The following is a 27,719-nucleotide window of genomic DNA, read 5'->3' on the forward strand; positions in this document are numbered from 1 at the left end:
ATTAACATATTTGTGAAATGCAATGACTTAAACTCTAGATGCACTCATAGAAATCCAAGATGTGTTGCTGATGAAGAAAATGTTTTGTCTGTCCATGCTTTCCCCATGGTTATATGCATTTACCATAGTTTACCCTGTTTTCTGTTTTTTTTTAATACGCATTACCATCCCTCTCTGTGCTTTACAATGCTTACTTGTGCTTTACTATGCTTTTACTGTGATTTTACTGTGGGGAATGTTTGTAAGAGATCCCCAAGAACTGCAACTCCCCAGATTGCAGATTAGGTAACAGGACAGAAGTCTAACTTTCACTTACTAACCGTGAGAAAATATTTTCTTTATGTCAACAATTTTCTTTTTAATATGACTGTTAATGGCTATTTAATGCAATTAATAATTAACTGGTTTTCACTTCCATTACAAAATGCTATCAAAGATTTTGCCAAAGATTTCCAAACCGGTTTGATACCCTAAAATTTTCAACAAACACAGTTACCCTTACTCTCCGCATATGGTAAACATCAATCCGATTTATTTTATATATCCTTTAAAGAATGTATGAAGGAGGTCTATGCAAAAAAACTTGAGTGACATGCCACTGCGTTTTATATGTTAATTTGTTTTACTCGATGCAATTAAAGTGTTGCTGCTTAACCTTCTAAGTCAATGTTTAACCATGTTTCTTTTTACCCCATTGCCAGGTTGCATTGGTCAATAAGTACAGTCTGTACATTCAGTAAGAGGAGAGAGAAACTGTGCAAGCAACAGAAAACAAGCTTCCTTCACCTCCATCAGAGAACATTCATCATCAGAAAGCTCAGCTTACTGAAGCCATATTAAAGCAGCTTGCAAGAGACCCATTGAACCGATGGAAGTCACAAGGAAACAGTGAGCCTCACAGAACAGTCAGCTGACACAGGCCCTGTTTATTGAGAAGTGAGCAGTTTGATTTATCTAGCTCATCTGCCAAACACGGAAAAAGCAGACGAGAAAGAGAAGATTCTTTATTACAAAGAACCACACCAAAGATGGCCAGCATGGCAGTCCAGTTGTTAGGCTTTTTCTTTGGTCTTTTTGGTCTTTTTGGGACTTTGGTGGCTACTGTTCTTCCCCACTGGCGAAGGACGGCATATGTAGGCTCCAACATTATCACGGCAACGGCTTATATGAAGGGGCTGTGGATGGAGTGTGCTTGGCACAGCACAGGCATCTACCAGTGTGAGATCCATCGCTCCCAGCTGGCCCTGCCCAGGGACCTGCAGGCTGCCCGGGCTCTGATGGTCCTCTCCTGTGTGCTTTCCACTCTCGCTGCCATTCTCTCAGCAGTGGGGATGAAGTGCACACGCTGTGTCCGCGGATCCTCTGCCAAGAACCCCCTGGCAGTAAGTGGAGGTGCCAGCTTCGTGATCGCTGGCATCCTTGGCTTGGTCCCCATCTCATGGTCCACCAATGATGTCATCCAGGACTTCTACAATCCCTTGTTGCCCAACGGCATGAAGTATGAGATCGGGCAGGCCATTTATGTGGGCTTTGTCTCTGCTGGCCTCACCATCCTTGGGGGAGCACTTCTTTGCCTGTCCTGTGGGGAGGTCCAGAACCACTTCCCTTACCGGGCTCAAATCCCCCGTGGCACATACAGGGCTGCACCAGCTTACCGTCCCCCTGCCGCCTACAAAGGAAACCACAACCCCTCCAGCTCCTCTGCCTCCAGCAGCGGGTATAGACTCAACGACTACGTGTGAGTGGCGCAGAGACTCTGCTAGAGACTGCAGGCACAAATCAGGAGTAGGTTTGGATATCCACTTATTTGCAGTGTTGTCCACACAAATAACATGATCTCTTAAGGAACAGACTCAAAGCTGTGATCCGCACTGATTTTGACAGCTTGTAAATTTTTGCTGGACAATAACCAATTGTTTTGTTGTTGTCGATTTTGATTTTTCATGATATGTTTGTATTTATTGGTTTCATGCTTTGTTTTTTTTTTTTGTAAATGCACCATGTGTAAATGTTGAGTTTGTTTTTCATACACACTGTTAATTTTACTGCTGCTGCACAGGTCTCTTTTACATGGATTGGCATTGCATGCTGTTATTCTGTATTGTCTAATTTGGAAATGTATTTGATATCATACACACAAATCCATAAGTGGGTGGACTTCCTTATTTTAACAGGAAATTTAATGACAACAGAAGACTTAAAGGAGCTAAATCACTATGATTGCTGCTAATTAGAGGGACTAAGGGCTGTGAAGCATATGAATTGGTAAAAGAAGAGGAAGCCTTCTTGTAAGCTCTTCTTATAGGATTCCTCCACAGAGGGATCAGAGGCTTTCTCTCTCAGTATACACAGGGATGGGAATGACCACTAAGCTGATCCATTTCATTTCAGGTACAGATTGTGACTGCCAGCCTTATCAGCAGCTGGGTGCATGTGTTTGTGTTACAGCTGCTGAAAATGTTTGACATCAAAGGAACACATTGTTTTCATAAAAAAAAAGTCAGAGGTAAGAGTCAGAGATGAGGAGTGATTGCATATTTTGTCATGGGGTAACAGCTTGTATTGTACTGTGCTGCCTCTTTATACATGTCCGTTATAAAGCTCTAATGACTGAAAGGCTAGCGATTGGCTTGAGACAGACACAAGATTTACAAAGCTTACCAAGCCTACAAATTCAAGAATTTAAAGTCTTTGTATCATTGTGAATTAACACATTTACATTATTGCTATTTTTTTTCAGCTAGTCTAGAACAATTCAATTGTATTGTATTTATTAAAACAGAAAAAATAAAACTAAAAAAAAAAGACTTTTAAAACAATTGTTCAATAAGCCATGTGAAAGCTTTTTAGATTGGGTTCACTGTGATCTGTGTACATTCCCATCCCTGCTGCTGGTCTGACTTAAACCAAAGTGGGATTCAGCTCTACAACTAACAGATCAGCTTCGAGCCTGCCTGGAGAACGAAACCACTTTGCAATCATGAGAGGAAACATGAGAATACAATCAAAATAATAAGCAACATGATCCTGAACCACGCTTAGCGATTGCAGTATACCATAACATAATGTAATAAGGGATATTAAAAAACAATTTACACGAAACAGCTGTTTAATCATTATACTGTACTTATAACTAAACGTTTTAAAATGAAAAAATGATCTCTGTAGAATCTGATGTAAATCCTTTCATTTCCCATACTCTTACTTGCCATTGGCCACACTAGAGTATATACTTACTTCCTGTGCAACACCTGACCCAGCTGGGATTGTGAGACATAGGAAGATGTGAAATAAAGTAGGTGGGTGCATACACTGACTTGAAAATGAAGCACGTAGAACTTCAGCAGTGATGTCATGCTAATGACAGGTAAGAACTTGGGTTTGTCTTGGTTATTACCCCTGAAACCAAACACTTGCCTTATTAAGTGACTCACTGAACATCTTATATATTGAAATGAAGGCATGTGAACAGATACTCTAACACAGCAGGACTCTCTTGTGGCACAGTCAGTCCATTCCAAAGCAGGACCTTGCTCTAATGCAGTGTTAGCATTTAGTCACAGCGACCCTATGGTATGAAATAGTCTGGACCAGAGTATCCAGGATATGTTCAAGCATCAGACAAATAACCCAAATGTATCAGCTGAATGTGGAATAATAACTAAGATTGCATTTATTATAATGAAAGAGTTCCAGGAATGATGGAAGTGCAAGAGTTTCTGATCCCAGATTGAATGTGTGATGTTTGTCGTTGTTAATGATGTGAAATCACTGCTGTCTGTTTCTGGTCATCTTGTCAGGACATTCTTGTAAATAAAGCCTCAGACTCAATGGGTTTATTCCTGGTTAAAGAATAAATAAATACATACATACATACATAAATAAATAAATAAATAAATAAAATGAAGTTTGGAAATATAAGAGAGGTGTTTTTCTTTTCAATTTGTGGCTAGCACTGTCCTAGCTCACAAGGTCAAAGAGCCCACGTGTCTTCCAGAGGTCTGGGCATACATTATTGTAGGTAGTGGTCACTTGTCCAGATGTTGTTGAAGCTCAGCACATAGGCCCTCAGTTCGACTGGGATCTGGGGATTAAACAGCATGTTTAATCCAAATCAAGTTTTATAGCATACTTGTATAAGGCAGGCTATTAGAGAAAATCTTAACTATAGTTTATCCCTGCACAGTGTCCAGTAACATGTTATATTCTGTAATGGTATTCCTAAGCCTTTTCACTGCTGGATATCACAAGCATAGGCTTATCAAAATGAAATACAGCTTTTAAACTGTCTCCCCAATTAGATAAACAATTGAGATAGACAACACTGACTTAAAAAGTGGCCCCTAGCTAATTGAGCAGAACATGTGAGCCGAGTAATAGTTTGCTCAAAAGCATTTACAGTGATTGATTTAAAAGAAGTGCTTCTGGCCCTTCATGACCAATTGGAACATTCAACTACTGGTTTATTTGAAAACAAATGTCAGTTTGACCTTGGAGGAATAGACACAGATAAATAAACCCATTGCTTTTCTTGGTGTTTCAGCAAAGCATGCCAGTTGTACTTACTAGATCTAAAATAAAGTGTGTTTTAACACCGCTCACAATCATCATATAGTCCAGCTTGTCACTGTTTGTGTATTTAAGGCTGATACAGCTGCACACTTTGTTTAGCCAGGCACAAAGGTTAGGGTGAAGTGAATAAAAGATTTGGACTAGCTACAAATAGACAGCAAAAATGATATCCCAAACTGTGTTTTTGACCTTGCAAGAATTTGCTGAGTCTTAAACAGAGTATCATGAACCTGAATAAAATTGAAGGTGGACAAAAGACATGTAGTACATCAGTTATATTTCTGATATGAATTATGATAGTATATGTTGTTCAGGTTATATATATAATATAACACGAATTAAATGATATATATATATATATATATATATATATATATATACTATAGTTTATCTTCTCATATATAATTCTCGTTTTCTTGTGGTTGAAAAACAAATAAATTGTTTCAATTTCAAAAGAAGAGCACTCTTATTTTAATTGAAGAGCATGCTTATTTTAATTACTGTCTTTAAACAAGTCCTTTCAAATGGATGTGTAGAAGGGTTAGTTAAGGTTAGGCTTGTTGTTAAGGGTAGGGAGGCAGTGTTTGGGTTTCGGGTAAAAGGATGTTCAGAAGTCATAAGCTTCCCACAAGATCATTTTCTTGTCAGACAATATTATTTTATATGAAGTAACAGTGACACCTTGTGGCCAAATAGTTTATTCAACTCAATGCTTCTGTCAAAAGAGTAACTGCCAAAGCCAACAACAGCAGCAAATATACTTAGTTCTTTAAGTTAAAAAGTTAGGGTAGGGGTTAGGGCTAGGGATAGGGATAGGGTTAGGGTTAGGGTTACTGTTAGGGTTAGGGTAAGGGTTTTGACTTGGGTAAAGGTTAGGATAAGAGTTAGGGTTAGGGTTAGGGTTAGGGTTAGGGCTACTGCTAGGGTTAGGGTAAGGGTTTGGGCTAGGGTAAGGGTTAGGATAAGGGTTAGGGTCAGAGTTAGGCTCTTTGATTTCTTCACTGCACTACGTGGTTGCTGACAGCGCTGAGTCTGTTACAATTGCATTTGTGACCGACGTGTGGCACTGCATTTGGTATTTGGATCTTGCATTAGTGTGACTGGCATGTGGCACTGCATTTGGTATTTGGATCTTGCATTAGTGTGACTGGCATGTGGCACTGCATTTGGTATTTGGATCTTGCATTAGTGTGACTGGCATGTGGCACTGCATTTGGTATTTGGATCTTGCATTAGTGTGACTGGCATGTGGCACTGCATTTGGTATTTGGATCTTGCATTAGTGTAACTGGCATGTGGCACTGCATTTGGTATTTGGATCTTGCATTAGTGTGACTGGCATGTGGCACTGCATTTGGTATTTGGATCTTGCATTAGTGTGACTGGCATGTGGTACTGCATTTGGTATTTGGATCTTGCATTAGTGTGACTGGCATGTGGCACTGCATTTGGTATTTGGATCTTGCATTAGTGTGACTGGCATGTGGTACTGCATTTGGTATTTGGATCTTGCATTAGTGTGACTGGCATGTGGCACTGCATTGTTGACACTTAGTTTCTGTCCAGTTTTTTTGTGCTCTAAATCTTTTTGGGGAACTGTATATCTCAAAGGTATTCTTATATACATGTAACACTGACTCTTTAAACTAAATTACTTAACATATATAAAATAGATATGGTTAAAATAGATATTTGTATTGAGTTCACTGTAGATAGTTTAGATGTATTGTATTCTCCATTTAAAATGCTATTAAAAAACATTTTGTTCTCAAAATGTCCAGTAAATGAATGCAAACATCCAAAATAAGCACAATAGCAGCCAAGAAAAGTAGTGCCATCATATCAGAGGGAAGCTATGTGTGGGGCACACACAGGTGATAAGAGATTCAGCATGAACATGAAATCAAATAGCTTGATAGCCAGCTGTATTTACAAAATGTTACAAAATATTAAAAAAAAAAAAAAAAAAAAAAAAAACTATCCACATTGACATGATAGTACATTTTGGATAAGTTATAGAACAACTTCTGTGAATGAACCAACTGGAACAATATGTTTACAAATTGCTAACACGATTACACCAGGGTTGTGGTCACTTGCATTACAAAGTAATTAGCAATCATAATTAGCCATGCTCAGAAGTAATTACAATTACAATTACTATCTCCTGGAATGTAATTAATGACCATTCCAATTACTTGGACAGTAATTTAATTTGATACAATAATGATGATGAATTACTTGGTAAGCATACATGTACATATGTTACAGTAAGTGTGAGGCACATTGATGAATGATGTTTTATGCCTAGGATTTAATTGGTTAACCACAGATACATGTATTGTAGTACAAACACAGTTTTTATATTCACAGGATCAAAGGTGCTTAAACATTTATAAACTTTTTTTCTTTCTTTAAACATGTGAGATATTGTAATATTAGAATGGCTCAATTTAACAGTATCTTTGATGCCTTGGGTTCTACTGAATGCGTAACAATAGAATAGACCATTGAGGAATATAAAAAAAGGGTTATTCAGAAGCTACATACTTTCCAAAAAAAAAAAAAAAAAAAAAAACACCTTCAGAAACACCTACCTCAAGGATCACCTATACAAGTGTAGACAAATCATATCACACGATGGTAATTCTAAGCTATGCACAATGAGTTCAATAAATCATAGTTGCATTCTTTTCTGACTTGGAGTATTTTGAAGAAATAAAGCAGCCCTGTGAGGAAGAAAGAAGAATTAGAATCTTGGGAGGACTGCTGCTCCGTGTTCTCATGGTTTACGATGACACAACCCCTCAACACTATAGGCTCTCGTAATGCACTGCAGCCCATGCATTATTCTATATGTGTCACACTTTGCTATGCTTTTACTATGGTAACCTTTTATAAGGGTTGTTACACATGGGGTTTTAAGAAAATTGTGTTTGAAGTAGGAGTGTGCTTCAAAAGCAGTGTTTTAGGTTGCAAAGAAGCACCAACATTTTTATTTATTTTTTAACCACCAAAACTGTTATTACCACTTTAAAAATCAGGGGAAAGATTTAAATCTTCTTAAGCCAAATATACCTCTCTCACTATATAACTTGTAGATAATATAAGATAACTTAAGATACAGTAGCTCTATCACCATACAAGCTGTTAACCCAACAACACTTCTATCAGTAATACTATTTGCCAATGAAATAAAGAAATGTCCCAGGAATTTTCCTAAAACGCCTGAGAAACGCCTGATGGTGGCAATAAAACAAGCAAATATTTGTCATCATCATAAAACAAGCAAATATTTGTCAAAATCATCATCATTTATGCAACAAAATTAATGTAAAGTGCTCCCCAAAAACAAAATTTTACTTATCAAATAAACAATTTCACTTCTCAAAGATTTTCTTTGCCTATATTATATCTTAATCAGTCTGACACATACAAAAGCAATGCAGGCGTGTGAAACAGGAACAGCTAGTTTATTTTTCCATGCATCAGTGAAACTAAAAACCATAACTAGGTCTACAGCAAGCTGTTCTGATACTTCTCCTTTTCTGTACACTGTAATGGAACGATTGTTAGTCATAGATTGAAGCTTTTTATTAATTTTTTTTGCAATGACATAAGTCACATATTTAGCACATAGAAGAAGAAAAACCTGCAGCACGAAGTAACAGGAACAAGTGGTTATGTAGAGACTTGTCATAAAGACAAGCCGCCTCCACATACCCGAGATTATGACACAGTTCATATCTTGTGCTAAGGAAGAGGTTCTCACTGAAGGGGGGCACACGCAGTAATAAAGTACAACACCTACAGTATATCACAGGATACAGATTTGCAACCCTTTGGGGGGAGTTCCGGCTGCTATGCTTGGCCAGAAGACAGCAGAAATAAACGCAATGAGGAAGTGCTGAATTGAAAGACGTCTATTTCAATAGTAATCTTTGTTAACAGTGTGTTTTGTATTCGCTTGAAATGCCTTGAGGGCTTCTACAAAACTGCATCAAATGTAACTAATTTAGCATCCAGGCCTCGTCCCACTGGAGTCTTCTTAATTGATCCAAACAAAAGAAGATCTAAATTCTGCCCCTGAGTAGATTAAAATGTGTGCAAATTATGAAAATCAGCAGTAGTGCATTTCTGTCAGTGCAACTGTGCAACAACACTGGCTGTATTCAGATCCTCCTCTGTTTAAATACTTTGAATACACCCTAATGTCTGAATCCAGCAGGGTGTATTCATATCCAGCACAGTGTATTCATATCCAGCACAGTGTATTCAGTGTATTCATATCCAGCAGGGTGTATTTATATCCAGTACAGTGTATTCATATCCAGTACAGTGTATTCATATCCAGCACTGTGTACTCATATCCAGTACAGTGTATTCATATCCAGTACAGCGTATTCATATCCAGCACTGTGTACTCATATCCAGTACAGTGTATTCATATCCAGCAAGGTGTATTCATATCCAACACAGTTTATTCATATCCAGTACAGTGTATTCATATCCAGCACAGTGTATTCATATCCAGTACAGCGTATTCATATCCAGCACTGTGTACTCATATCCAGTACAGTATATTCATATCCAGTACAGTGTATTCATATCCAGCAGGGTGTATTCATATCCAGTACAGTGTATTCATATCCAGCACAGTGTATTCATATCCAGCGCAGTGTACTCATATCCAGTACAGTGTATTCATATCCAGTACAGTTTATTCATATCCAGCAGGGTGTATTCATATCCAGCACAGTGTATTCATATCCAGTACAGTGTATTCATATCCAGTACATTCATATCCAGCACAGTGTATTCATATCCAGCACAGTGTATTCATATCCAGTACAGTGTATTCATATCCAGTACAGTGTATTCATATCCAGTACAGTGTATTCATATCCAGTACAGTGTATTCATATCCAGCAGAGTGTATTCATATCCAGCACAGTGTATTCATATCCAGTACAGTGTATTCATATCCAGCACAGTGTATTCATATCCAGTACAGTGTATTCATATCCAGCACTGTGTATTCATATCCAGTACAGTGTATTCATATCCAGCACAGTGTACTCATATCCAGTACAGTGTATTCATATCCAGCACAGTGTATTCATATCCAGCACAGTGTATTCATATCCAGTACAGTGTATTCATATCCAGCACTGTGTACTCATATCCAGTACAGTGTATTCATATCCAGTACAGTGTATTCATATCCAGCACAGTGTATTCATATCCAGCAGGGTGTATTCATATCCAGTACAGTGTATTCATATCCAGCAGGGTGTAATCATATCCAGCAGGGTGTATTCATATCCAGTACAGTGTATTCTTATCCAGTACAGTGTATTCATATCCAGTACAGTGTATTCATATCCAGTACAGTGTACTCATATCCAGCAGAGTGTATTCATATCCAGCACAGTGTATTCATATCCAGCACAGTGTATTCATATCCAGCACAGTGTATTCATATCCAGTACAGTGTATTCATATCCAGCACAGTGTATTCATATCCAGCGCAGTGTACTCATATCCAGTACAGTGTATTCATATCCAGTACAGTTTATTCATATCCAGCAGGGTGTATTCATATCCAGTACAGTGTATTCATATCCAGCACTGTGTACTCATATCCAGTACAGTGTATTCATATCCAACACTGTGTACTCATATCCAGCACAGTGTATTCATATCCAGTACAGTGTATTCATATCCAGTACAGTGTATTCATATCCAGCACTGTGTACTCATATCCAGTACAGTGTATTCATATCCAGTACAGCGTATTCATATCCAGCACTTTGTACTCATATCCAGTACAGTGTATTCAGATCCAGCACAGTGTATTCATATCCAGCACAGTGTATTCATATCCAGTACAGTGTATTCATATCCAGCAGGGTGTATTCATATCCAGTACAGTGTATTCATATCCTGTACAGTGTATTCATATCCAGCAGGGTGCACTCATATCAATTAGTCTTTGCTTTGCACAGTATTATTCGACAGCAGGACACACTGGATGTTTTGTGCTGCCTCCTTATCTGGCATTATCTTTAATGAAGTCCACACTGAGACAGGCAATAACATAAGCTTCTCAACGACTGTGTAGGACTGCTTTGCTTTTGCAATATGGAAATATGCTAAAAGAATTTGAACAATTTATTTTTAATTAAATAAAATTATTTAATAATGATTGCATGACAGGGTCAGGTGATATGCTGAAATATCACAATGGATAGGAGCATTATTTCCCACCAAAGAGATGCTGAAAGAGCAACATCTCTGCCTGCTGTTTTAGATTTTCTGTAGACATATAGTCTGCTATATATGCTACATTCAACAATCATTCAACATACGTTTTGTATTCTGTTGCCCGTCAATACATTTAATTCATTCACGCATTCCAGGGTCTGCAACACAAAACATAAAGTAGCCCATCATATAATAAAACTAATTGATAAATGACAAGCTGCATTAGGCCTGTGAGGTCCTTTCTTTGCACACATACATGCACTTATTTAACTCACCTGTCACACTGTCGACCCCCTCCTACTCCAATGAAACTGCAGGTGTCTTTGTTCTCAAACGTATGCAATGGAAACATTCACCCAGTGCCACTCCTGCTTTCCACTGTTGTAAAGTGTACTTGTTGGCAGTACGGTACTTTGTCTTGTTCTAACATGTCTGCTTCCCAGTTTCACAGAGAAAAAAAATGACTTATCTTTTAATCATTAATCTCTGGCTATCAAGAACGGTCTATAAGAATCCTTTCAGCAAAGCTCAGACTTTACTCTTTTATCTCATGTTGCAAGAGATTTCTGGATGGGAAGCTGTCTCATTAGCAAACTGTATATCTTTCATGGATAACCCAGCTATATAAATAACTGCAATGTAAAAGACCAAGACAATATATCTTTACTGTAGAGATTCTCGATACCACCAGTTCTAGTAACTAATCTATAGCAGATAATACCACAGAGTATGGAGACTTATTATAGTTTCCTTTTATTAAGGTCTTCGTTATGATGAGGTTGTAGAATGCACAGGTTAGACTGCAAGCGGATTAGGGAATTCAATCTATTTAGCCTAGAACAAAGAAGGATGAGGAACAAAGTGGACAAAGTTAACCCTTGCCAATACATTAGAACATCAGAGAAAACATGACCAGAGGACACAGTTGGGAATTAAACGGAGTCAGACACAAGACTGGTTTACCCATTCACAGTTTTGGTGCTAAAGGATGGGATCCCTCAAAACCTGACAGACAAGCACTGATGGACAGAAAGGACCCCTCTCATTTGTACATGCTCCTATGTTCTTGTGTACTAATACAGGCTCCTGGATTTGTATTCATGCACACACTGGCAATTCAATGCTTGTTTGATTTGGCACTCAAGGACTCACCAAAGGAGTTTAGTGTAGTTGAACTGACAGCATGTTTCTGACTACCCTGTCCATGTGAGTATGGATAAACCACTATCATACATTTGCAAGCACAACAGAAGAAACAAAGCATGTTCAGAGATCTTGGCTATTCAGGGCTGAGTTAGTAAAATAGGGAAATATGGAACTTTTAGCACATTTTGCATTATAGTGGAACTTCTGTCTGGTGGTATTATCACCCACCCCTTCCTGTTTTTTGGAATATTGTAATTTTTTTTTCCTGAAACCCTGAGGTTGTTTCCGGAGTCATGACCTTTTTTGCCATTTATCTCCCTCTGAAATGTTTAACCTAACAAACAGATCTTGACCTAACTGCTCGTCGTAATAGTCCATAAACTGGTGCTTGTATCTGTGCCTATTGAGCCTTTTGAAAAATGTCATACTTATACAGGAGAAAGGGAGACACAGAAAACATTAATAATATTTGGTACAGTACACAGAACAGCAACTACATCAGGTTAAAGCTGACATTTTTAAAGTAATTACACATAACAAAATATTTCTATAAATCTTACCAATTGTGCACTCCATTAGCTTCACCTGTCTCAAGTGGGCAGTTTTAAAAGAAACACATGAAACATCACAGTCTGTTGGTACTTTACTTTCTTGTTCATTTCACCCTGACAGTGCCTTCTGGGTACAAAAACACTTACTGACTGAAAGCATGTCAGTCTATGGGGGAAGCAGCTAATTGATTATTAACAGGAAAGAAGCCAGTAAAGGGGTGGGGATAACTTCAGTCTCCAGATGGAATGGTTCTGGAAGTGCAAATAGAGATTGCTTTAGCCTTTGGTGGTAGCCACGTTTTAAATGGAAACACATGCTTGCTTTCTTTGTGTTTCCTTCAATAGCACACATTTCAGACCCACATAATGAATGGATGTTCATGGCAGAGAACATTTACTTTAAGATCCAACAGTATTTAACCCCTCTTGCAGTCAAAACGTGTGCTATTGCTCAGACTCTCAGAGTCCTGCTTTTGCATATCTATACTATGAGAATCCCTTATTGCTCTGATGACGGGCTCACAGTTAACCCAAACATCAGCCCCTAACCTCCCATATGCCAGCCTCTTTGTCCCTCATTATTAACATGTTTTTAAATGGGACTCTACCGAAAAGGTGGGGGCGTTACTTTTTTTTTTTTTTTTTTCAGAAACCATAAAGTGATCTAAGTGACTAAGCTTTGAAAAGAAAAAGGAACCAAAAAAGAGTGAGCATAGAAAAACAGGATGTGTTGTGAATTAGTGTATTTATATTTCCTGGGGAAGCAGTCAGTATTGTATCTGTACATTGTGATTCTCCTGGCAAAGGGAGTTTTCAATCTTTATACTTGCTGGGCTTTTCATGTTGCATTTTACTGTCCTGAAAAACACTGGTTTTGTACAAATCTGTGACTCAGAGAGAGAAATAATACATGTTTATGCACAGCACAATAAACAGCGCATGATTCATTCTCCTTGTTATTTATCAGTTATTGTTGTTATTTTTCATTAAGGAACAGAACAGCTACAGTCAGCCAAAGACAGACAATAAAAAAGGTCCTCCTAATGAAATGTGTTTGGTTTCAGACTCAATGGACCCTACTCCTAAAAGTACTTGTCAAATGCTGTAATAAAACACATTTTGTTTAAATGGATATTTTTGTGAGGCTTGATCAGTGTTTTTTGCAAAGCAAGCAAGCCCAAATTCCCACCGACTGCATCAGTGGCACTGGTATACTGTATACTGTAACACTCCTTGAAAATAAACAGGTTCACACCGGCAATATTCATCCAAACTGTTTATTGTGAACTCAGGTAAAAGAAATAATAAGAAAAGCTAAATTAGTTGTTTCTATAGGGTGCTGTAAAACTTATACTATTAAGCTTACATTATTCTGTGTATGAGGCCAGCTTCTTCACAGGGATGTTGCTATCACTTCAGATTATTGGGATTGTCACGTTATTTCATTGTAGTAACAGACTCATTGTGTGCTATTTTTCGGCAATTACATGGCAACGAACTTGTGAATAACTTTTTTTTTTAATTATTATTATCAGATGTAATTAAATTACATTTACTCCATGACACATGCCCTTTCAAATGTACTTTTAGTTTACACACAGATTAATTTGTAATGTCGGCTCACATGAACAAATCCCACCAGCCGAATACAAAGAAAAAATGTTTCTGTTTGCATGCATAACTAAGAACCGACTGTACAGACATGTCCATTTTTATTATTGCCAGAGCATGCATAACCAAGAATCGACTGCACAAACGTAAAGGATACTTGTGTTCTAATCAGTCGATTTCTGTTTGCAGTCAAAAGATACTTAAAAGTGGTTCTTTTTTTCCCCTGTATTTTACTAAATTGGTAAATAAATAATTCCTACAAAAATATAATTTCTTCCAAGGGACTTGGGTTGATCTAGGGTTTTATAATTGGATGAAATATCGCTTGTTATTTTCCAAGCACCTTCTGCTTCCCTTGCTGATATTGCTGGGAACAGAACTGCCATAAGGTATATTTTGTCAGCAGTTTGTTTTGTAAAATGATACATTTTCGTGTAATTTCTACATCACATTTTAATAATAAAATTTCCTTGCTGACTTTGGCATAGCCACCATAAAATATCAATGCTGGTATTATAGAACAGAAAATGAAATTAAAAGTAAAAAAGCTTTTTCATATTGTAGTTCAATGTTTCTTTTATTAGACTGCCACTAGATGGTGTAAAAGTAGACTGTACACACGAGGGGAAGTCCTCAAAACTCCCTTGAGTAGATCTGGGTACGAGTTCAATAATTAATTTGAGGGCAATTTAAATTACCAATGGAAGTTTTTTGGCAGTCCAAATACATGCTTGTTTGACATAATTATTCACACATTTTGTACAAATCGTTTAATATTTTGGTTAATCTGGCAGCTGACAGGACTTAATATGCAGGTGATAAATGAATGATCCATTAACTCTGGCCACATGCCTTTAAAAAGGGTCTGGAAAGCCAGTCCTTTGTTCTTTGTGTTGTTCTTTGTTCTGTTCTCTGTGTACCAGAGACTGTGTGGATATCCAGGGAGTGAGAACTGAGTGCATGACAAGGATTTCAGTCTGTTTATGGAAGGGATTAATTCAGAGGATTTTAATCCCACCAATGTTTATTTAAGTATGTGTTATGGAGAAGGTTCCTGTGAGGGACCTCCCTTTTAGTGGGAGTAATGCATGGCCAGAGCTTGGCCAACTTTTGTTTTGTAGCTGTTTTTCCCTCTGTGTTTTGTTTTTACTTTTTGCCATGTACATGTTTGTATATATCCTTCCGTACTAAGGATGCCATTGCTCGTACCCTAATGGCAGCCACGTACAATTGCAACTGCCTCTGATTGTGAATACAACCTGGATGCCCTAGCTACGTTTCAACGCCAAACCCTTGGTGTCTCTCCCTCATCTGTCAGTGGATAGTCACACTGTAACAGAACACCCCCATTACAGCGTGCAAAACAGTTACGTTATATTTTTGGTAGTCACTGTGAATTATGGGATTGATGTTTCCACATATGCAAATGCTATACGTGAATGTAAAATGGAGCAGAACAATGCTTTACAATTTCAAAAAAACAAAAATGAAAACCAAAATTCCCAGGAAACACCTAAGTGTATAGAGCTTGGAGACAACTTTCCTGAGCTCACTGAAATTGATGAAACAAGAAATTACGAAACAAAGAGGAAAGACCGGAGTGAAAACTACACAACTTCACAAATCCATGTGCTTTTAGGTAACATTATGAAATACCGGTGTGTATTTGGTGAAGGAGAAGAACAAGGTTCAAGTGAATTCATTTCAAACATGTTTTTTTCTAAGGCACCAATGCTGGTTAATTGGCAAAAAATGAATATATTGTAATTCAAAGAAAAATAACCAGTTGATGACCTATACATCTGGAATCTGTGTGTGTGTTTTATCTGTGCACATCCGATGACAAGTGCTTTTTATGAAAATACATGTTCTGTCTTTCGCTGTCTGATTTGTGTGGCTTGCAGATCTCTGATAGGCTGAACACCTGGGTCGTCCAAAAAATTTCAGGCGGGTATTGTAGGCTTCTGTTCTCTGTAATAATAATAATAATAATAATAATAATAATAATAATAATAATAATAATAATAATAATAATAATAATTTAGCAGACCTTGGTTTTATGTTTCATCCGAGAACAGAACACAAAGAGGTTAAGTGACTTGTTCAGGGTCACACACAGTGAGTCAGTAGCTGAGCCTGGATTTTAATCAGGAACCTCCTGGTATGAAGCACTTTTCTATAATAACTCGACCACCAAACCTCCTTTAAGTAAAAAGATCTTATTAAAAAATAAACAGCAAACAGTATTTAAAAAAATAATAATTATAACAGTGTTAGACTTATTTCAGGTTCATCTAATGTTTATTTAAGGGTTGTAACAAATAAATATTGACCTGTGCACCAGAACAGGAACACCTTGTTCAAAGAAATACTGAAGTAGAGGCTTACAGGCTTATTCTTTAGCACTGGTCATATTCATCATGGGCCTGCTTGCACTGCAGGTTTAAAACAGGAACCTTGGCTGTTAAAGCCCAACACAACCATGTGCTTCACAGGCTTTGATGGGCTGAATGGCCTTTTCTCATCCCCAAAATTCTCTTATGTTCTTGCTATTTCAAGATTGAAAAAAAAAAAAAAAAACATTCAAGGAAATTCATACGTTTGTTTTATGTTATTATGATGCATAATTATGACTATCTAAGTCAGTCCATGACAAATCTACCAGGAAGGTCTCTGACCTGACCTTTTCCAATTTTGAGGCTGTTAGACAAGGATGTTGGTGTCATAAAGATATAGGATTTCCCCAAGTTTTATGTCTCTAGGTCAAATGGTTTTTATGTGAAAGGTCACCAAATATTGTACTCGAAATGGTGCCCAGATCAGACCAATGACATAAAAGTACCAATCACTTTTTTTTTTTATGTGTAATGGTACTGTGAAAAGTAAACTACTGCTGAAAACCTCTCTGTGTGCTCCATCCAAATATGTCATTTTTTATATGTAATGTCATACAAAATTGTTGAATGTTGACCTCAATTAGCCTGCCAGCCCCAACATGAATGACCAAAATCAATGCTGGATATTGAAGTTCACACTATGCTATAAGTTTGTACCAAAAATCAGCCTGGGATCTTGATTGTGAGATTGTCGTTTCATAGGTGGTAAATTTAGGCATGACTGGAAAGGTAAAACAACTTAGAGAGGGAGAGGGTCGAGGGTTCAGCCAGTCTGTAGAAACATGTATAGGACCCCTCTATCCCATAGTGCGGAGAGGGTAGAGGGTTCAGTCAGTCTGTATAAACATGTTTAGGACACCTCTAATGCTATTCACAGTGCAGAGAGGATAGAGGGTTCAGTCAGTCTTTATAAACGTGTTTATGACACCTCTAATGCTATTCACAGTGCGGAGAGGATAGAGGGTTCATTCAGTCTGTAGAAACATGTATAGGACACCTCTAATGCTAACCACAGTGCGGAGAGGGTAGAGGGTTCAGTCAGTCTGTAGAAACATGTATAGAACACCTCTAATGCTACCCACAGTGCGGAGATGGTAGAGGGTTCAGTCAGTCTGTAGAAACATGTATAAGACACCTCTAATGCTAACCACAGTGCAGTGTGCTGATGCTCCATCATGTGTTGACTATTGGGATGGAAAACTGGTATAAAATGTAATTATGCTTGTATGTAATGGAGCATATACTCAATGTGATGCAGACGCGAGAATTCATAGCTATGAACTGCTCACTGTCTTTGGTTCTTTCCAGATGAGGATACTTGTGAGTCAAGTAACAGTGGACAGCTGTATGAACTTCTACAAAGTGAACAGCTGCTGATTGAGGTGTGAGTGAGGGGTTTGCTAGAGCTGAAGTTGGTGTGTGTTTGCCACCAGAAAAAAAATGTTCCTCACCAATTATGCCAGCCTCCAAACAAACTGTAGCATTTTACTGTAGCAATAAGAATAGAAAAGTTATTGGTACTTTTATGCCATTGGTCTGATCTGGAAGCCATTTAAGATCAAATATTTGGAGACCTCTCACATAAAAACAGTTTGACCTAGAGACCTGAAACATGGGGAAATCTTATATTTCAATGGCACCAACACCCCTGCCAATCAGTATAAAAATCAATGAACATGGTGGCATAATTCACTTTTAAAAGCTGTTGACCCAGATGTGCTTTGATCTTAATGCATACAGTAAATACAGGTAATTTAACTTTGAAGAATGTGATGAAGCATAAAGAAATAAAAAAAATAAAAATATTCTGTGCATTGTTGGAAATTCCTGCATAAATGGAATGCTCATGCAGCCAATACCTGAGCTCCATTCCCAAATGTCATGTTATATAATAACGTGAAATGGTTCCCTGAAGATTCTCTCAGAAACTATAAGCCTTTATCAATTGAGCTATACAGAAATCTCAGCTGGATATTGATATCTCAGTGTTTTTATCAGTGACTGTCTGGTGGTTTATACACAGTATTATTTAAGAAGGATGCACCACCAGCATATTTAAAGAGTCATGTTTCATCCCATTCTGTTACTTGTTATACACACTTTGCAACAAAGGATTGTTAGATGTATTGCTGTGCTTTCAATAAGGTAGTGTTGTGCTCCTGCAATTATTTTTGCAGTAGCACAACACATACCACAAATAAATCATGAGCACAGTAATGCTGCAGTAAGTTTGTTTGCAGTTGCTTAGAAGCAATCCTTTACAGACCTATAATCTTTAGCCTCAATCAGGGTGGGCTGACTGGAGGTCCTCCTAGAACAGTGTGAGGTTGTAGCAGTGTTGTCAACAGCTGGTAGAGTAGCTAGTTTTACCAAAAACAAGCCCAGGCACAGGAACAATTAATTAGTAAACTGGGGTACATTTTGGCTTTGCATATGTTTTGTGCCTGGAATGACATCATAACTCACGTCAACAAAATTAATTGGTCTTTAGATAAGCACAGTGGAAGCAAAGTTCACAGGGTTCTGTTTCACACAGATGCAGTCAGGTAGGATATATAAGACAGGCACTTGAGCTGCGAGGGAGACAAGCTCCCTGAATCTTCTACTGATGATAGACCCTCTCCGTACACAAGCTGTCTTCCAGAGAATTAGGTAAATCATCACGATTTGATTTCTGTTTAAAACTCGGTGTCACATGTGTTTTATCTAACGATGCATGTTTACACTATGGATGTGTAACTATTGAACATTGTAATAAATAAAAAGTAAACTTGGTTAAGTTAAATATGAGTCATGGTCATGAATATACTGTCATGCTAAAAGTGAACGTTGTCAGCGGCCATGTCAATGTCATAATACTGAGATAAAATTGATATTTGGATTTACCTGTTTACACTAGAACATACCGTCTTCCCTTACACCGTTACTGTCGACACTAAAGATTTGGAATACAGTGGGAGTGTCCCAGGCGCTTCCGATCTGCATGTGAGAGGTGGAGTCATTTTAAGTGAGGAAATGAGCAGTGAAAAGCCCACACTTCAGAGTGAGAGCAGCCTGTTTCACATGGGTAGAGGGAGGAAGCACCAGTATTGCTTTACTCTCATTTTTTGATGGGAATTTCCAGACTATCTCAGATTCCTTCGTGCTGTCCGGCTGGCATGTAGAAACTTAACAAAGTGGTGACAGAGAAGAGCAATATGAAAAAGCCACGGTATGTTTGACATTATATGTCCCTGTTTTTTTTTTTTTTTTTTTTTTTTTCTATGCTGGACTCATTTAGACCTAGCTGTCAATTTACAATGTTATTCAGTTTTGTTAGTTTATACTCAGTTCAATTTGTAAAGCACATCTGTGGTTGTTTTGGCTAACTTTCCAGCAGTTTTGGCACTAGCAGAAATCCATTGTATACCAACCCAGATGTTTTGTGTCTATGTTGTCAGGATAAATACATGAATAAATGAGGCTTAGTGAATGCATTCCTTACCTTGACAAGGGCCAATACAAATGAACTAATGAACATGACATGCAGATTCATATTGGACATTTGGCCATTTAACATTAGCATTTAACAGTATTATTATATTAACATTATCATAATGTTGTCTTAAAGTGTCATTCTAATTGACCCTTGGTGAAATACAACACAGCTATGGGCATGGTGGATTGGTACATTCATATAGATTATTCTTTTACAGGGCCAGAAATCTCCTCTCAGCTTTCTGTCTCCTTGCTAGCCTTTTTACCATAGGTAAGTACTTTATAACTGATCTGGTATAAGTAGTATAAACCTCAAAAGGAAACGTCAGTAGACTTTATTTAACCAGTGTAATGCTTTTTGTGGTATTTGGTTTCAGTCTTAATACTCACCATCACTTTTAATTAAATAAACAACAACAAAAAAGGTTTTAAATAAAAGTGAGTGTTTATTTAAAGTACTGTGGGGCAGCTTCAGCTGTGAAAGGCTCAATATATAAATACAAGATACTTTCTTCAACAGCAGCCTTCTCATTCCTATTGCACGGTCTCAGACATCAGAGAATAAGACACAAGTGACATAGCAGCAGTGTTACTGTACAGTGAACACTGATTACGGGAAATCAAATACTGGCAGAACTAACTAATGAATATTAGCTCAATCAGATTTATTGTCATGGAAATTAAATTATTACTCATTTATTACCAGGTTTATAAAAAAAAACAAAAAACAGGACAAGTAAGGCAGTCAGTACCCATGCAGATTTCAGTGTGAACCTTGATCACAGAGATGCACTCTCAGCACATTACTATTTGATGACTGGCCACTTCCTCTGTTTTTTAGTATTTCAAACAGCATTGTGGGATCAATCACAGTTAACAAGAGAAGTGAAAGCCTACAGCTTCACGTGTATGCCCCCAGACACATGTTTGACATTTAATACAAAACCAACACCTCAGAATTTAGAGAGAGGAACAAAGGAGAGAGAACCATAACAGCATGCAAGCTGTTCCTTGTAATAATAATGTAACAGTAATAGAAATCCTGGGAATATATAGACATGACATGTGTGTGTGTGTGTGTGTGTGTGTGTGTGTGTGTGTGTGTGTGTGTGTGTGTGTGTGTGTGTGTGTGTGTGTGTGTGTGTGTGTGTGTGTGCGTGTGTGTGTGTGCGTGTGTGTGTGTGTGCATGCGTGCGTCTGTCTGCCTGTCTGCCTGCCTACCTGTCTGTCTGTCTGCCTGCCTGCCTGTCTGCCTGTCTGGAGAATGATATTGTTAAACACAGCAGAATGATACTGTTAAACACAAAGAAGAATGATACTGTTAAACACAGAGGAGAATGATACTGTTAAACACAGAGGAGAATGATACTGTTAAACACAGAGGAGAATGATACTGTTAAACACAGAGGAGAATGATACTGTTAAACACAGAGGAGAATGATACTGTTAAACACAGAGGAGAATGATACTGTTAAACACAGAGGAGAATGATACTGTTAAACACAGAGGAGAATGATACTGTTAAACACAGAGGAGAATGATACTGTTAGACACAGAGGAGAATGATACTGTTAAACACAGAGGAGAATGATACTGTTAAACACAGAGGAGAATGATACTGTTAAACACAGAGGAGAATGATACTGTTAAACACAGAGGAGAATGATACTGTTAAACACAGAGGAGAATGATACTGTTAAACACAGAGGAGAATGATACTGTTAAACACAGAGGAGAATGATACTGTTAAACACAGAGGAGAATGATACTGTTAAACACAGAGGAGAATGATACTGTTAAACACAGAGGAGAATGATACTGTTAAACACAGAGGAGAATGATACTGTTAAACACAGAGGAGAATGATACTGTTAAACACAGAGGAGAATGATACTGTTAAACACAGAGGAGAATGATATTGTTAAACACAAAGGATAATGATACTGTTAAACACAAAGTAGAATGATACTGTTAAACATGGAGGAGAATGACACTGATAAACATAGAGCAGAATGACACTTCAGTCAAGTGTGATTATTATGAAACTGTTCCAGACAGTTGTTATTTGCTGACACCAAAAATATCTTGGAAAAACTTAATGAATGTCAAGCTCTCTTTTAGTAATAAGATGCATTTTTATTTTAACTGACTCACTGTAAATATGTCCAATATCTCAATTGCCTACAATGTTATTAGTTATTACGGTGGAGCACTTTTCTGACAGACATGCACATGTACAATGAATAAATGTACTTTGCTCTACCGTTGGTACAGCTTGTGTGAACAGCGACATCATTGGAATTATTGGAGAGGAAGTGATGCTGCCCTGTCCTTGCGACTCAAAGATGGACCCGGATCAACTGTACCTCTACTGGCAAATACACGAAACAGTGGTAGATACCTTTATTAAAGGAAACACATCTAGGTCTCACCAGAATATAGCGTATCACAACAGAACCAGGCTGTTCGTCAGAGAAAACAAAACCTGCTCTCTCCTTCTTTCCCAACTATCTGTAAAGGATGAAAACAGATATGAATGTCACTATGGCAGACAGGAGATGCATATGCTTCGGGTCGATGTTTCTTTGCTTGTAGCTGGTAAGTTTGGAATATATATTTTTTATTTATCTAAAACAGAAGGGACGGTTTAGCATGTTGACTGGAATAAATAAATACAAAACAACCGTAAGAATTGCACTTATAAAGCATGTTCTTTCACATCACTTTACAAAACACAGGATTCAGAAGCAATTGCAATTACTGGAAGTATGAAAGCCTTGATGTATTCAGTAATTCATTAGTTTTTTTTTTTTAATTTTTATTAAGTAACTTTAAATATACCTGGTTTTGAGCAGAACGTCAGTGTGCAGTGAGTTCACCTTTGGGTTTGTTTTTGGTTCAGGTCGGGTTGGACGCCTGTTAATATGAACAATGTTTCTCTAAACTATAGAAGAGCACAGAAGTCTTGATCAAATGGTTAATTCATTGTAGTGTATAATGCAGGTGATTGACCGTTAGCATAGATCAGTGAATATTTCTCAGATATTGAGAAAACCCACATTAGGTGGCATTCATTCATTTATTGCAACACATATATGGGGAGTGTTTGACAGGTACGCCACAAAAGTTATTTCTTATGTAGTGGGGGCATCTAGTGGTCAGAATTAGCATTGGTGCTTTGATGAGCAAGTTAGAGATACAAGAGACTACATACTGACCAATTACCTTGGAGAATTCCAGTAGTTAATTCCCAGGTATATAATTATATTGAATAAACATATTATGTTCTTGTACTTATACTGTGTACAATTGACTGAAATTGTGCTTGTGTTGTTTATTTCAATGTTTTAACTGCAGTAATGACAGTGGTTGAATCAGGCAAACCCATCATTTCAAATGAATGCAATGAAAGATGTTTGTTCTTGTTGGTGGTTTTTATAAATGCAGCAAAATGGGGTCCCCTAGTGTAGCCCTAAAGATGAGTCCAACTTGTCACCTTTTCTGAAAATAAAAACGCTGCTTCAAACCTCATCTTGTTCAGGAAAACCTTTGAGATACACAGTTAATATTTAGTGACTCTTGGGTCTCGATCACAAGTATTTTGGTTTGAGGATGATAAGAGACTGAACTGTTATATGATTCTCCCAGTCACATTTGATTATTAGTGTCTGTTCCATTGCATTATTTCCACTTTCTGGTTCCAGCTAACTACACGTCTCCAGTGCTGCAAGCCCCAGGTGAACAGACTAGGGGGCGCTACACCTGCACTGCCACTGGAGGATTCCCAGCAGCCACCATTCACTGGCTCCTGGATAACCAGTCCACGCCCTGGAACCCGGAGACGCCACAGATTGTGCTGAATGAGTCTACTGGTCGCTACAGCGTCACCAGCACGCTAGCTGCCAATATCTCCCAGTACTCCACTCTCACCTGCATTGTAGAAAACAAGAGGCTGCAGGTCAATCTTTCTCAAGCATTAAGTAAGGCTGATGGCTTTTTTTTCCTTTCTTTGTAATTGCTGCGTCTCAGAATAGTGTTTTACCTAGAATTTTATCATGGCCCTTCTTGCTCATTGCACATATGGGTAGGTTATGATTTTTATATGCAATATTGTTTTTCTTGTTTTGGATTTAAAAATAATTTAAAAAATATAAACCTTGAAAAAGAAAAAAAAAATCAGTGGCCGCAAGACATTACCTGAAGGACTTGTCAAATTTATTACCAGATAACTGAAATCGGATGAATTGCTCATTTGAACAATGTTATTTCAGGATGGAAATGAGGCTGTATTGGGTAAAACCCTCAAATCATATGTGGGACATTTGTGTGAACCTAAACTAGAAGCACAACATGGTCCTTCTCATTGAATGCTTGTGCTGGAATGTTGTTCTGAATGCAATGTTGATTACATTTTCAACAAGTACAATTATACAGCTGAAGATGCCACTTATAAAAAAAATTTCCAAATACAGCACTCCCTTCCAATATTGAAGGAGGGCTAATTACATTATCATTGAGTATGTATTAAATAGCCAAAAAATGGTTGTATTACAATAATAACCAAAGACAGCTGTATACACAGTGATATACAGGAAACACAAATTGAATTAACTGATTGAGAGAGAAGTGAACATGTATTATTATAAAGCAGGTTACATTATCAATGCATTATCACATAGCAGATAATAAGAGATATTGGAATGATGTAAACAGTGATTTTAATACTCTTTAAATATGAATCCAGCTATGGGTAATGCCCTGGGGTTATTTACATTTATATTAGAAGAAAACATGTCTAAATCGATTACTGGGTTCAGACTAGACCTTACTGAGCATTGCATATCATGGACTATAAATAATTCCTAATTAGCAAACAAGTTCCTGTAATTGTATTATTTTATTTTATTCTAGATTCTCACAGTACTCAAGATACCCCACAGAACCACACAGTCATTCCTGTTGCGCACACATCATTACTGTTGCGGTATTATCTTACTGTGTTGTTACTGGTGTGGTCTGTCTTGGCATAACAATGATGAGAAGATATCTGGGGTATGTCTATTATTATTATTATTATTATTATTATTATTATTATTATTATTATTATTATTATTATTATTATTATTATTATTATCACAAGATCCTCATGAACCAGATACACTTCCCACCCTATATTAATTTCCACACTGCATTCTACTTTGTTTAACCTGACCTGAGAGTTACTGAACCTCCTTCCACCACTGAGCACCCCTGAGCACCCCAGAGCACACAACTGATAGTGGATACACGTTTAATATTTCAGAACCAGGAGTTAATGTACGTTTTTACATGTTTATTAGTCATCTATGATATACATTTCTGCCATTCACTATATATATAATATAAAATTCGGTCTTTATTCATGTCATCATGTTCTTATATTTGACTCTGACTACAAGAAAAAAAGTTAATTTTAACAAATCATTCAGAATTTTAATATAATGTTATTAAAAAGTAATAATGAAGGTTTTCTTCTTTTTTTTTTTTTCCCCCCCAAGAACTTCACAAAAGATCGAGCGTCACACTGATACTGTGGTATAAGGAAAGCAATGATGGAAACAGCAATGTGTTGAAAAAAAATGCTGTTTTGGAACTCATCGTTTAGACTGTTCCTCATGAGAGACATCAGACAATTGTGCAATCCTGGATACAGAAACCTTTGCCAACGAGTGCCTTTATAACCCTTGTTTCCTAGTCTGTCATATCTGCAGTCCATTGTCAATGAAACGCATCAGCAACAGGGCGATGCAATGCTATACAGCCGGACCCACTTAACACACTTCAAAGGGACGGAGCATACATTGTGAGAAAAAGCAGAGTGACATCGGCAGCAGATCATCAATAACCTATCAAACCAAACAACCACGTACACATTTAAACCAGTTTGAGTTCTCTTCAAAGTCCTCGTACCGCCTGTATATATTCTTTTTGGAGTAGAAGCCACCAGGGAGAGTTGTGATAGGCACTCAAAACTGAATTCCTGTTTTTAATAATCTTTAACATCATTGACGGCTGCGAAGAAAATGTTAGTTTCTTTGAACGTTTAAATATTTTAGTTTCTGAGACTTAATTTTAATCTGCAATGGTCAAAATCCCCACTGAACCAACAATCTCCCATTGTATTGTGGTAGGAACATTTCATTGTGATGATAATAAGCTGGGAGTGATATTAACCGGAACGATACTAAACAAGCTTGACTGTATTAGAAATGTCATGAATTCCACTTGAGGGATTCACCAGTCCTGTGAAGAACACACCAATTGTTTGTCTTTGTATTTCTCAAGCACTGTAGATGAGATTCCTCTGCTGAGTACCTGTTTATTTCATCTCTGATCTAATGAATGTGGGAATCCTCAGTATATATTTACCTTGCTGTGCTCGCTGTAGTTAAGATCCGTCTCTTCCATAATGTAATCACAGTTGAATCCAGTGAATGAACACCTGGTCCAGTGCCAAGATACGTCAATGTTAAACTGCTTTGCAGCTGCTGTAAAGGTTGCACAAAGTTTAATGTAAACAGTGAAACTCCACTATGTGTATTGAGACTCATGTTGCCAGGACAGTCATCAAGAAACAACTATACACAAACTGTTTATGTTTCATCATTAGTCTACAAATGGAGCGGAGTACACATGTTGCTTCAGTAGCTATATTAACTATTCAACTCAGTCTTACATCCAGGGTTAGCACTGCATAAGGGATACCCATACTTCTGTAGCAGTCTGCACTCGAAGAACAGAAAGGGCATTACTGCCATTTATCGTTGTCAGTTCCTGTAGGTATTATTTAGGAAATGCCATTATCGCGGTCCTGGAGTTGGCTTCCCATTTTTACTGTCTAATTGTTAGCTGCAGTATACATATGCACTTAGAATTACTGTTAGTTTTATTTCGTATTGCACAACACAAACAAAAATATATAAAACAATTAAAAACAAAGCTTTAGTATCGTACTGTTATCATATACACACGTATGGCACAATAACACAAAGCAAATTAAATATCTACTTCCTAAAGCAGTTTTTATTTTAGCCAGTGAGGTGTTCATGTGTGGCAGCAATGCACTAGCACAAGTCACAAGGCAGTGACGTCAGCTCCCTAGCAACAAGCCTCCTCTGTTGGGAATGGATTCTTTCAATGCAGCGGGTTTGTGCATTTGAGAAATGAGAGGAAGACTCATGAAATTAATTGGAGACTGACGTTGTTGAGAAGCAAGCCTCCAATGTTGGGAATGGATTCTTTCAATGCAGCGGGTTTGTGCATTTGAGAAATGAGAGGAAGACTCATGAAATTAATTGGAGACTGACGTTGTTGAGAAGCAATGGCGTGCTGCTTTTTATATGAAAAATGAGAAAAAGTGGGTTGCGTAGAGGACTTATACTGGACCCTAACACCCCTGATAAAACGAGAGTGGTTGTACAGTATTTGTTAGCCTATTTGTTTTTCTATGGGTTTCTTGCTATATCGTGGCCCTCAATACAAATCAGATTTATATTGGACCCCGACATCCAAAATATATCAAGTGGATGGTGTAGTTTGTCAGAATATCAAAAGAGTAGTTATTTGTTCATGTGCTTATACTGTCACATTTCTAGCACCTTGCTAAATGTATGTGTTTTCTTGATACTGTGAGGACCAAGCGTAGAACTGGTAGTCCCAG

General features: G+C 37.6%; 2 protein-coding genes across 4 annotated transcripts; both read left to right on the forward strand.

Annotated features, from left to right (window-relative positions):
* The first annotated feature begins 1,001 nt into the window (after positions 1 to 1,001).
* LOC121320372 (claudin-14-like) lies at positions 1,002 to 1,778 on the forward strand. Its single transcript, XM_041258631.1, has one exon. The coding sequence runs from the start codon at positions 1,029 to 1,031 to the stop codon at positions 1,740 to 1,742; it is 714 nt and encodes a 237-aa protein (XP_041114565.1). The 5' UTR covers positions 1,002 to 1,028; the 3' UTR covers positions 1,743 to 1,778.
* Positions 1,779 to 19,119: 17,341 nt separating this feature from the next.
* LOC121320983 (ICOS ligand-like) lies at positions 19,120 to 26,933 on the forward strand. Of its 3 annotated transcripts, none has more exons than XM_041259852.1 (7): positions 19,120 to 19,195; positions 19,668 to 19,754; positions 20,239 to 20,291; positions 22,295 to 22,618; positions 23,725 to 24,000; positions 24,932 to 25,072; positions 25,558 to 26,933. In XM_041259852.1, exons 2-6 carry the CDS (start codon positions 19,741 to 19,743, stop codon positions 25,048 to 25,050), a joined length of 786 nt encoding a protein of 261 aa, XP_041115786.1. In that variant the 5' UTR covers positions 19,120 to 19,195; positions 19,668 to 19,740; the 3' UTR covers positions 25,051 to 25,072; positions 25,558 to 26,933. The 3 variants fall into 3 exon arrangements, with proteins under 3 accessions (XP_041115786.1, XP_041115785.1, XP_041115787.1); XM_041259853.1 differs by lacking the exon at positions 19,120 to 19,195 and having other exon boundaries at positions 19,578 to 19,754; positions 22,295 to 22,413; positions 22,540 to 22,618; XM_041259851.1 differs by lacking the exon at positions 19,120 to 19,195 and having other exon boundaries at positions 19,576 to 19,754.
* Positions 26,934 to 27,719: the final 786 nt, after the last annotated feature.

Source organism: Polyodon spathula, chromosome 9, assembly GCF_017654505.1.
Source record: "Polyodon spathula isolate WHYD16114869_AA chromosome 9, ASM1765450v1, whole genome shotgun sequence".
Classification (NCBI taxonomy): Eukaryota; Metazoa; Chordata; class Actinopteri; order Acipenseriformes; family Polyodontidae; genus Polyodon; species Polyodon spathula.